Below are 12,049 nucleotides of genomic sequence, written 5' to 3' on the forward strand. Positions count from 1 at the left end.
AGGCCTTTGCTTTATTTTCAGTAAGACAGAGTCAGAAACCGGGCAGCATAAAACGGATTTCTGATTCTCACCTCTGCCATGTGAGTCAGCTGCTGTCCAGCGCCTCGGTTCCTTGTCATCTAACACCCCCCGGAAAAAACAGTCTGCACACGTTCACAAGGCCCATGACCCCCAGGCTTAGGTTTTATGGACTATATAATATAATGCAGAAGAAAAAAATCCATCCATCTAGCAAGATGAGATCACTGATGATTTTTTAAGCTCCTTTCCCTGTTTCTTGCCCATTCCTAGTCTTGGCCACATTGCCTTTGCCGGCCTTCCTTATGTATTTTTTAAAGTACAGATAGGAGCTTTGGCCTGGCTTGGAATGGTACACTCTTCCAGGCCCCTACAAGTGAGATGTGCTGCCTACTCTAAGACCCTATCCTATGTCCTATTCATATGTTGCTACATCCATATGTCTGGGATAATGTAGATGCTATAGGTCATTATGCCTGCTTCAAGGACTAAGGAAAATATTCTGGAAAAGTTGTGGAGCTCCTGAGAGCAGAGACCTTTTCAGGCCTAGTGGCTGTGTGAGCTTCCTAAGTGAGGAAAGCTCTTTGATAGGCAAGCTGCTTGTCACAAGAATGTGGTGTCCAAGGAGAGAAAAATTCAGAATCTACCTATCTCTTTTCTACATATGGATCAAGTCTGCTGTTTACTTCTAGGTGGCTGTAAACATCTGAACTCTTATCAGCTCCAGGGACTGCAAAGAAAGCAGAAGCAAGTTTCAAAGACGATTCTATGCTCGACTCTGAGGTAGAATTTATGCAGATGACTTCTTTCTTAAAAATGATTTCTCCCAATTAATAAATGTTTCATTGCATCCAAAGTTCTCATTTTCACTATGTTTGCTGCAGATCTAAGAGAAGAGCAGAGTAGGCCAGGAAAGAAGAGTTGGGGGAACTGGGGAGCCACTGCCACCTCAGGAAGTGCAGCAACTTATTCTGATGTGGGGCCAGGAGCCTTCCTCCTCTCCTGTCCTGTTGTCTCGCCATTTTCTCCCAAACCACCCATCACATCTGCACATAAAGCTAAATGGTTAATCAATGAATGGCATCCCATTTAATTAATTTGCTGTACCAAACAGGCAAGGTGGCAGGAGGGGCCGTGGCACTGATGGAAGTAATGGTAAGGCTTTGTTGTTTCCCTTTCCATTTGCAGATCACAGTCTTGACATTTCTCTCTTAAGACTCCTCCTTAAAGACCATAACCAAAATTTTAAAACAAGCTGCCTTAATTCCAATGAATGTGGGAACTTAGCCAGATGCAGTCAAAAGGGATGTGTTTGTGTGTGTGTGTGTGTGCGCGCGTGCATGTGTGTGCAGACATTTTCTGTCTGTCTGTCTGTCTGTCTGTCTATCTATCTATCTATCTATCTATCTATCATCTATCTATCTATCATCTATCTATCTATCTATCTATCTATCTATCTATCTATCTATCTATCTATCTATCTATTCCATCTAAGGGAGGGCTGGGAGTGGGAGGGTAAAAAAAAGCCCTTTAATAACCAAATGTTCGTTTGTGACTGTGATGACCTCTGCTCTCCTCCTCCCCTACTGTAAGGCTGTTTTTGTCATCAGACTGCTTTCTTTTGGGGGTGAGTGGAGGTGGGTGGGTTGTGCACATCCCCATCTGTGTGTGCCTTGTGGGGCCTCTGCATTTAACGCAAGATCATGTTACTCCCACGGAGACGCTGAGCCCTGGAACACTGCCTACTAACAGGATTAAGGTTTCAGGATTTGAGACAGGAAAGCATCAGAGAAAAGAGGACAGGAGAGGAGAGGAGGACACTTGGGGACCCAGGCTGGAGGAATGGTTTGAGGAACAGGCTGGAAAAGAATCATACACCATTATGAAAGATGCAGGGAGGGACGAAGGCAGACACTTTATCAGCGGTGAAGTCCCTCAACATCTGAGGCGTTCTGACACCACCAGTCACTGTGGCCATTCTTTCTTTAAAGTGGGCAGGAGAAAGTCACACACACACACATACACACACACACACACACAGAGAGAGAGAGAGAGAGAGAGATCCCAAAACAAAAACAATCAAAAACAAAACAAAAACAAAGCAAAATAAACAAACAACCAAAACGCCACCAAGGACTGAGCTCAAACAGCACCCACTACCCACATGCCACGTCCAGGACCAGTTTCTACAGCCACAGAGCAGTGAATGGAGGACGAAGAATCCACCAGATGAAGCCTTCCCCTTCCTGCCTATCTAGGCTCGCCAGAAATGGCCAACGGCAGTCTGTCCCAAACCCCAGGCACTTCTTTCCCAAAATCTCTGTGCACATTCGTGGCCCAGGAGCACAAGGAAGCCAGCAGCAAGGCTGGCAGTGCCCGGGAGGCTGGCCTCAGCTCTGAGACAGTTCAGCACCCAGGGGACCTGGATGAAGTTGGCTAGCAGCAGCCTGACAGGGAACCGTTCAAGCGCATATATAATGAAATTTTCCCTTGAGCTTCCTAAGTAGAGAGGCTAAAGGTCTGAGCTCATCCCCCGACAAATGGATGAAGGACAAACTGAATTACCAAGCACACTGGACTCCTCTCAGTCGTAATGGAGGGGGACGCAAGAACTGGGGACCTGAACTCGGAGAGGGCACCGGCCCCTTCAGAGCACATATCACCCACCGTGTTTAGATCATACACTCCTACCCACAGTTTCTCGAGGCTGATGTTCTTAGCTTGAGGTTTGAGTCACGCTCTTGTCTTTTTATAAGAACAACATTAAGAAGACAAACCACAAAAGGAATAAAGACAAGTATTCATGAAGAGACTTTTTAAAAAATCCTCAAAATTATTAATTGGAGGAAATAATTGCGCGCGCACACACACACCATAAAGAACGAAGCTAGGAGGAGACATTTATTTGAGGCAGCAAGGCCTGGATGACTTCTCACGGCCCTTCCCGTCTGTGTTTTAAAAGAGGCAAATATATATCCCATGGGAATCTGTTACATTTTAAATTGACAGCTTGCTCAAGGGAGCTCTGTGTTCTGACCCGTTGATTGCATCTGCGGCTCACCTTCCCTGTGCAGACGGCCAGGTGCTCCTCCAGCAGGAGCCACGATGCCAGTGCAGCTGCCATTGCATGGGGCGGCTGTGAACACTAAGACAGCGCTGGGAAGGGAATAGCCAAGGCCCCATCGCCCCCCACCTCAGAGATCCACGGCAGATGCCCAGAACTTGGGGTGTGACCTTCGAACACTCCCCTTTCCAAGTCTCTGATTTACAAAATGATTTGTGTTCATTAAGAAAATAATACAGGACAGAAGAGTCTAGAAGCAGGAGCACTTGTTTTGTAGGGAAGTCGCCAAATCAAATAAATAGCAACTTCTTTAAACTCCATCTTCAGGATCCTGTGATGGAGCCCCAATTCCCCACACAGTGCTTAGCTTTGAATCCTGAACTGCATGGACCAGTTTTAGACTCTTGTTAATCAACAGGGACTCCAGGCTGCGCATGCCTCTTGGGCCTCCTGGCTGCCAGGAAGGGATGGAAGGCAAGGACAAGGCCTGGGACAGACTGCGAGAGCATCTGCTTCCATGCCGAAGCCTGGTGACCAGGACTGCCTTTCCTGGGGACTCCAAGATCCTCCTGTCCCTGGGGCAAGCTGCTTAGGTTCAGAGCTACAACTTCACCTGTGAAACATCATGAACTTCTGAGTAACTAAGTTGGTGCCTGAGGGTTTGCAGAAATTCCTAGCATTTGTCCTTGATTTAATGTGAGTTTGGCATGTCTCTGCCACTTATTACTGGGTAATTGTGCAGAACCGCAGGCCCAAGGCTTATTCTACCTTATCTTTTCTATCTTCAAACCTGGACATCAGGGATTAGAGCATCTCTTTTGTGTTGCTTCCCAACCTCCAAATAGAAAAAAGCTGCCGAGCATACATAAGGGGACCGTAACCAAAACTATACCAATATGAGCTGCCTACACTGGCAACTAAAAGGACAGTCACGACTCCATCCCTTCCATAGGCTTAGCTTTCGGGTAAATTTGTGGGTTCAGAGTCCTAGCGGAGGGAAGAACGAAGACCAAACATTGATGCCTTTGAGCTGTTCCCGTTCTCCGTGCACCTTTCTTGGTGTGTATGCACGAAACTGCGCCTGTAATTATACACACTTGCACATGGACACACGAAATTTCTTACCACTGTATTGACAGCTCTGCCTGTATCTGGGATGCTACTCACACAGCTGGGAAAACCAAAGGCGGTAGTTTCTGCTGTGGTTCCTGAAGGGACATATGTGAAGTAATTTGTATAATCTGAAGGAGCACACGGGTTGGTTATGGGCTCTCTGCTTTGTGGGTGCACCCTAAATATGCATAAGGAGGGCTTGCCTATATAAAAGTCCTGGGTTCCATACTTCTGGCATGTGGAGCAGGGTGAGGACCAGGGTGTGTGTGTGTGTGTGTGTGTGTGTGTGTGTGTGTGTGTGTTGTGCACTTGGTCTGCGTAAGCAGGTTGCATTTTGCCAGGAACGTGGACCAGACATTTTGTGGGGAGCCTCATGAATACCTGTTGAACATGAAGAAACGGAAAAGAGGCTGCTCGCCGACTAGGGAGGCTGGAAAAGGGTTCTTAAGTCTTCTGCACCTCCCGGCAGGAAGAAGAAAGGTATTCACAGGTTTAGACCAGGGTGAAAATCACAGTGACACAGCACAGCCTTCCGCCACCAACTGGAGTGCTCATTAATCCTGTTTTTCTCTGCTTTCTCCAGTTCCATGGTCTTTGATGTGCTACATTGCTGTTGACAGTGGTCAGGGAACTGAAACTGAGCTTCCAAATTTGTGCCCTCTCTACTTCCTACGCACAGAGAAGGGAGGTGGTGTCCAACCCTCACTCTGCACCCTCAAGCCCAGCTCGCTGCAGCCTCCTTCCCTGTTCTGCTTTTCCGTTAAGTCCTGCTGTCTGAATTGTACTTTCAAACCCACCACAGAACACCAGAGAGCTTGGCACAGTGCCCAGCATCCAGAAACCACAAAGAGAAACTCAGTGGTAATACCAGCGGTGGATGAGCTCCTCCCTGCAGCCTCCCTGCTCTCCGGGCCCCGCCTTCCTCCTGCCTCCCTGTCATGGCATCAAATCAAACTACGGCAGACTTGACAAATCTATTTGGCATGGTTCACTCCACTATTTCAACCCCAGCAGCCCAGGGAACTGCACAGTAAACACAGCTATCTGGGGGAGCAGCTAACGCAGAGGCTGCTGAGAGCATCCTTGCCGGGTAAGAGGAGGGGAAGGCCTCCTGGCCTCCTACCACAGGCACAATAGGGTGAGCCTAACTGGCAGGCTTTCCGTTTCCTTCCTCATTTTAAGTATCAGGAGAATGTGTTTCTAAGGGAAAGAGAAAGGGCTTTTCCTCTGCCCCAGCTCCTTTTATGTGGGCAAAACTGATCCTCTAACACAAAACCAAAAACAAGGCCCTCAAGTTACGCACCGCCTACTGGGGAGAGACATTTTGCCAAAGGTGGGAGGAGGATGTAGAAGATAGTGAGAATGTATTCGACCTGGAAACATTGAAAAGGATGAGTCTGAAGAACTAGAAGGCTCAATTCAGGCTCAGGAATATCTTCCCTGCAAAATTGAATAACCGGGATAAAGCCAGGAGGATGGCGTCCTATCAAAATGTGCAGTGCTAAGGTATTTCCAAAAGCAGATTTCCTACAAATGGTGTTTTAAATAGCATCCCGGTCCATCTGTGTGCTTTTAAAATCAGCTTATGCTACAGCGTCCCTCTGGCCAGCACTGCTTAGTCATTGAACCTGGCCAAGGAGACTGTCAGGGAGCCTCGTGCCTCTCCCCTGGACCCACTCCTACCTGGCTGCTGGCCCTCACCTGCTAGCTGAATTCCCAGGGTTTAGCATTCTCTTATTGAAAGTGTGGGTGGAGAGAGAGAAAGTGGGAGGAAAGGAATGGGGTGAGATGAGGACTCAGCTCTGGGCTCCTGTGGCCTCCAGTGCTGACTCAGTCCCTTCTGACTGGTACCCAGCCTCTGCAAGCTACAGACCTAGCTCACAGGTAAGGAGAGGGTGTCTTTCCAGTGCTAAAATGTTTCACTTTCTTTACTAGTCACACGAAGTCTGAGGTCACATGCAGTCTGTATGTAAGAGAGATAGCCGGAAATGTCTAGAAACCATGCTTTCATATGAATGGTGCCTTGTTACTATTGCGATTTTTGATTAAAAAAAAAAAGCCAACAAAACCTACTCCTTTAAAAACGCACATTTCCTCCTGTGTGAGAGATAGCAACATCATAGGGCTGAATTTTCTGGGTCCAAGGATTCTAGTTGTATGTGTAAGTTGGAGAGCGTGGTGCTTTGGGACAGTGACACGGACCAAAGAGATGCCCTTTTGGTCACAGATGCCTTATTTTGATATTTTATACCTTTGCAGACCTGCACCTGGTGGGACTGCAGCAAAGGCAGAGTGTGTTTTCAGCACTCTGACTCCCTCCCGTGGGAGGGTCAGCTGGCTCTGGGAGTTCCCAGTATGTCTCCCCTACCTGCCTGATGTGAGACTCAACCAGCCTGCGGGGATTACCTGAGCTCACTTCCAGTACAGAGGCTCCTGTCCCCACTTAGGTGAAGACAGAGTGTTTCCACTGAGCCCTCCATATGCCAAATGTAGCTCATTTGCCAGCTGCAGACACAGAACGCCGCCACGTGTTTTCAGAGTGCCGAGTGCCAGACACTCATCCCCGCTACAACAAAAGCCTCATCATGGTCACATGGACCGCATGCCTGGGAGCCCCAGACACTGAAGACACCAGCAGGAAGGGTTCAATGCTTCCCCGATAATCACAATTGCCAGTTCAGATCCAAACCCCAACAAATAGGATTTCTCCTCATTATTTATTGTCCTGGTTCTTCTCAGGGACACGGGGACTCCCTCTTAGGGCTTTGTGTCCTTTCATTTTCAGAACCCAGTAGCTCCTGAACTGTAGGTTCATGCAGTTTTGTGATTGTTAGCCCAGCGTGTGGAAGAGACTCAGGCCATAAATGCCCACCGAGTCCTGTGCAGTGTGGGGAAGCTTGAACGGGGGAGGCGTTTTCTCCCTCATTTGCAGTTAGGTAACATTGTATCGGTCCCCCTCCTCTCTCCCTCTCTGCTTTGCAAAATGCAACAGCAGCTAGGCTGCTGGAGAAATGGAGTTTTCCAATCACTTTAACATACAAAAGGAAAATCTCAGGAACAGTGTATCCTTTGCCTCCATGAGTTCTCCGAGCCTCACTAAGCCAAGACTCCTCGTGGGGTCAGCCTGAAACTCCCCAGAGGCCCACTCTTGGGGAAGGCCACCTACCTTGTGGTTTTTGCCATGCCGGTAGACCATCCAGTCCTCCCCATTCGTGCTGACCTCCAGCTTGTACGATTTGACATAGTAGCCTCTCTGGGTCTCTCTGGAAATAGCTCCCTGTGTTGCAATGGCCGTGAGCATTGTTAGGAAGCGCAGGTCCACCTGGAAAGAGAAGTCAGAAGGTAAGGGGCCCAGTACTCCCAAACACATTGGCTTTTACTGCAAAGGACATGGTTGTCGTGCTAAATTGACAATCGGGTCTGTATTTAGAATCGTCATTATGTACTTCCACGGGACAATTAAAGTCAATTGACTCTTACCAGGGTAGGCGTCTTTCCTTGAAAAATAGCACTTGATTTTTTTTCCACTTGCAAAACTGAATGGATAATATTCAGTTTCTTCTAACTAGCGGACACTTAGACTTATGACCCCTTCATTAACTAACCGACAGTCTGTTTCAGACCATGAAGGCAAAAGAGTCCTATAGGAATCGTGAATGGCAAAAAACTACTCTACTCCTGTTGACAGATGTTTCTGTCCCTCCGGGTCCCACAGCCACTTAGTCCCAAGTAAACACACAGAGGTCTACAGTAATTATAAACAGATTGGCCCAGTAGCTCAGGCTTCTTATTGATTAATTCTTATAACTTATATTAGCCCATAACTCTTGTCTGTGTTAGCCACGTGGCTTGGTACCTTTTTTCATGAGTCAGTCACATCTTGTGTTTTCTGTGGCTGCGTCACAACTGCAGATTTAAACTTCCCTCATTCCCTGAATTCTCATTTGCCCTGCCTCTACTTCCTGCCTGGTCGTCCCGCCTATACTTGCTACCTAGCTACTGGCCAATCCATGTTTTATTAAGAATAATACAAATGACAGGATAAAAGGCCATTGTCCCACAGCATACTCCAAAGCGGTCGACTGGAACTCTCTAGAAGTGACAACCCATAGCAGTCTTCTCTCCCATTATTCCCACACTCCGTTGTATCTGTAATCGCTCAGGTCACCAAGGGGTCAAAGGGCATGCGGAGTCTGCCCAACTAATTAGGCTTATGCACCAAGTCTTGACCTTTTACCCTGTGAGGAGGTAGTTCCCCTCTGACAATGCCAAAACCACTTGGAAATTACTGGATGTTGTCAGTGTGGTCTTTGGCGTTTCTTGACGGCAGTCTCTGTGTGCGTGCGTTAGTGTTTGTGAACTGATGAAAGACAATTTAGTAAGCACTTATTGGCTACTCAGTGTGTGCATGGCATCATAAAACATTCAAGAGACATGCACAGGAACTTCTTTGTACACTAGAAAAGGAAGATTTGCCATGATGAAAAACCAGACGATTAAAGGGGTGAAAACAGAAGTATAGTATATAGACTGTAACAACAAAGAACTTGCTAGAAGCTTTGCAGGATGAAAGGATTTTTTGAGAGGCAGAGGGAGAGACAGTGACAAATGACCCGAGAGTTGTGTTGTTAGAGCCCTGTGGCCCCCCGGAGTTTCTAAGTGCTCTTTCTCCCTTCCCCGCTGTCTGCACTGCAGTATCTGTCTCAGAGCAGAGGTTACCGAGTCGCATCAGAGCTGGGACAGGCTTGTCCCTGGGTCACAAGGCTGTCTCTGTGTGTCATAAATGCAGACGTTGCTCTGGTATAGAACTGGCAGTTTGTCCTCCCCATGTTTACTTCTTCCCAGGGGATCAGAGCTGAGCCCGTGTGCAGGGCAGGAAGATTACTCAACATGAGCTGCAAGACTTTCTCAGGAAGACAGCAAACAATAGTCTGAAAAGACGCTGCCGAGCATCTGGGGAGCGAGTTCTCGTTCTCCATCGTGACATTTTCCCATGTGTTCTCTGATAGCTATGTGTAAAACCTCCCTGGCAGGCTCCCTCCAGATAGCAAAGATCAGAAGAAGTTGCCATATTCAGCTAGCGCCCAACAAACCTGCCTTTAGGAAAATGCTCTTCCCACATCTCTGATGCCTTCCTGAGCCAAGAATGAGGAAGATCTGGAACTATTTCGGGAACATTCCTTTGATACTGATAGGGTTAGCAGTAACATGGCCAAACAACTCTCCTCGGGCCCACTAATCCGCACAAGGGCAAGTGCAGTGGTCCTCTTAAACTTATCCCAGCACACAGCACAATGCTTGGCATAGCACAGGGCCTTTGGGACAGGTGAATGAACAGATGGATGGATGTAATTCTCGTACATTCTGTGTTTATTTTTTTAGCATCCTCTTTTGACTCTAGCTGAGGGGGCCACACCACCGTCCCATCAACACACACATCACATTCTCTCTCACCCCCAACACGCACACACGCATGCACACACACACACATACGCCACACGCACACCACACACACGCACACACACTCACACACACACACACACACACACACACACGCATGCATACACACACCAGTATCTGGGTAAGCACCTGGAGATACTCCTTGTTGGAATCCAAGTTGGGTGTCCAGCCATTGTCATCACCATGGAGCCGGCTCTGTTGAGGAGTCCACCTCCCGTCGGAGAAAGTGGATGAGGCACTGATTTGTTCATTAGCAATCCGTCCGGACTCCATTCCCAGAGGAACGTTGCACTGAAAGTCTGGGGAGTGGAGATTGGTCAAGGGCAGAGTTAGGTATCTTAATGTCAGATGCCGCCTCCCCCGCCCCCCCCCCACTGTCTCCTTCTAGGGACAAGTCCTTGCAGGCACTCGCTCATCCTGAATCTAATTACATGCTCACATTTGAAAAACAACTACACTAAGTCACAGAGTTAACAACCCCTCTGGGTCTTCAAGGAACTAAATTGGACCTAAAAGAAATTAGGCGATAGATAAATAAGAATCATCATATAAATTAAAAATACCATCTCAAACGCAAGTGCTGCAGGCTAGGGAAGCTCTCAGGTGCCAGATGCACCAGCCGTGGGGTACAGGTGAACACGGCAATTTGGGTGGGCTCAGCCATCGTGGGAAGCCTGCACACACCCAGAGGCAATTTCTCACGTCTTTCTCTTTCACACAAGTGTTTTCTGATTTCTGGCACGGAAGACAGACACTACAAAGTATAAACACCCATCTTTAGGAAACTTCTCTGTGAGCACATACAAGCCCCATTGTGTTCCTCTACAGCCCTCGTCTGGGCTGACAGACCCAGGAGACTCTGATTCTGGTCTTGTGCCATCAGCAAAACTGCCATCCTTCACCTGGACGCCGTGGACACTGATCAATGCTTGCCCAGACATGGGTTCAATAAACACAGGACACTCTTCTGAGGTGTCAGATTTTTCTGAGGCTGCACTGGACATTTGCCGAGCCTGCTACAGCTGGCTGCCCTCTTTCTCGTGCAGTCCTCCGGACCTCTGAAGAAGAAACCAAGACTAAGGCAGAGCAGAGCCCGCTCGTTTTCTGGCAGGCCAGGCTGCTGCATCCGCAGTGAACATAGGCCGTAAGCTGTCCACGGCAGAGACACGGGTTTCTCAGTCTCATCATCTCAGAGTGCTTCTCTTTGTCCTCCAGGAGACCATTTGGATCTCTAAGCAGCCCTGACAGTGCAGCCTAAGCATAGGGCCAAGAAGTAGATAGTTTGAAAATGGGCCTCAGGATGGGAGACCAGTGGTTTAGGTGGCAGGTTCCAAACAGCTAGGCCCTTAGCAGAATTTTATAATGCTATGCATAGTGCCCAGAAATCAGTTTCTCAAAGCTGTATTTCTTGCCTGTGTGAAGTTGTAGTCCAAGGGGTTGCACTGTCTAGCCAGGGAAGCTCTACTAAGAGCTACAGGACTTTTGTCAAGATACATATGGCTGTTTCCCCACGATGGTCTTGATACTTTTGAGGTCTGGAGACGAAAAGACCGGTGCAGGTCTGAGGAGGGTTAGCCCCCACAAACATTATTCCACCGTTATCCTAACAACCCTTTTCCATCCGTAGATGGGCGGAAGGAGGCTTGAGATGGTCCACAGTTTTCTCTGGGAACAACACATACTTGTTTATTTGTTTGTTTGTTTGTTTGTTTATTTCCCTAAGGAAAAGAGCACCAGATGGACACTGGTCCTTCCTCATTCATCTTGGCTGGGAAAGAAGGCATGGCTTTTGAACTCAGAAGCCACCACAAAGTCTGAGGCCTCTCTGTCTACAGTTTCCACAGAGGTCAGCCCTTCACCTGTACCCTCTCATGTCCCTAGTGAGAAGACAGGACAGGGACTCCCACACGGCCAACTCACTCTCAGGAGGCTCTTGGTGGACCAAGTAGTAGCGCGCAGAAAAGCCATCCTTAGCCACTGCCATGTCCGTGTGAAAGGTCAGGGAGAGGACCCCTGTGGACGAGCGGAGTTTCGAGGGGGTTTTGGTCCCGCAGTACTTGCCAATCAGAGGGCCAACTAGATACGGAGGAAAAAAGTGGACAGAGGAAGTGAACATCTAAAACTGGTTTTCAATGCTTTCTCTATTCTCACCATTATGAACCTCACTGCCAATACATTGACATAAAAACCAAAGGAGTGCTTCGAGAATAACGTCTGATATTTTCCCTGGACATTAAAAAGTGCTTTCCCTGAGCTGGCTACATCCCGTTTTCCCATCCCCAAGTGATGAACAAGAATACATCATTACAGTTGCTGCTCTACAGAGGAAAAAAATTGAGTTTCAGGGTGTCAGGAGTCCCAGTTCAGGGTTCCGGTACACACTGCTAGGAAATA

The 12,049-nt window shown here is 48.0% G+C and overlaps 1 protein-coding gene across 5 annotated transcripts in view; it reads right to left on the reverse strand.

Annotated features, from left to right (window-relative positions):
* Nrp2 (neuropilin 2) overlaps positions 1-12,049 on the reverse strand; it is a 113,508-nt gene that overhangs the window by 59,736 nt on the left and 41,723 nt on the right. For all 5 annotated transcript variants that reach the window (XM_050154350.1, XM_050154352.1, XM_050154351.1 and 2 more), the window contains exons 5-7: positions 11,576-11,731; positions 9,785-9,954; positions 7,362-7,517 (exon numbers count right to left, since the gene is read on the reverse strand). In XM_050154350.1, the coding sequence (XP_050010307.1) occupies positions 7,362-7,517; positions 9,785-9,954; positions 11,576-11,731 (482 nt within the window). The remainder of the gene's footprint in view (positions 1-7,361; positions 7,518-9,784; positions 9,955-11,575; positions 11,732-12,049) is intronic.

This window comes from Alexandromys fortis, unplaced genomic scaffold (genome assembly GCF_014885135.2).
Source record: "Alexandromys fortis isolate MF-2015 unplaced genomic scaffold, M_Fortis_MF-2015_v1.1 scaffold_40, whole genome shotgun sequence".
In the NCBI taxonomy this organism is placed as follows: Eukaryota; Metazoa; Chordata; class Mammalia; order Rodentia; family Cricetidae; genus Alexandromys; species Alexandromys fortis.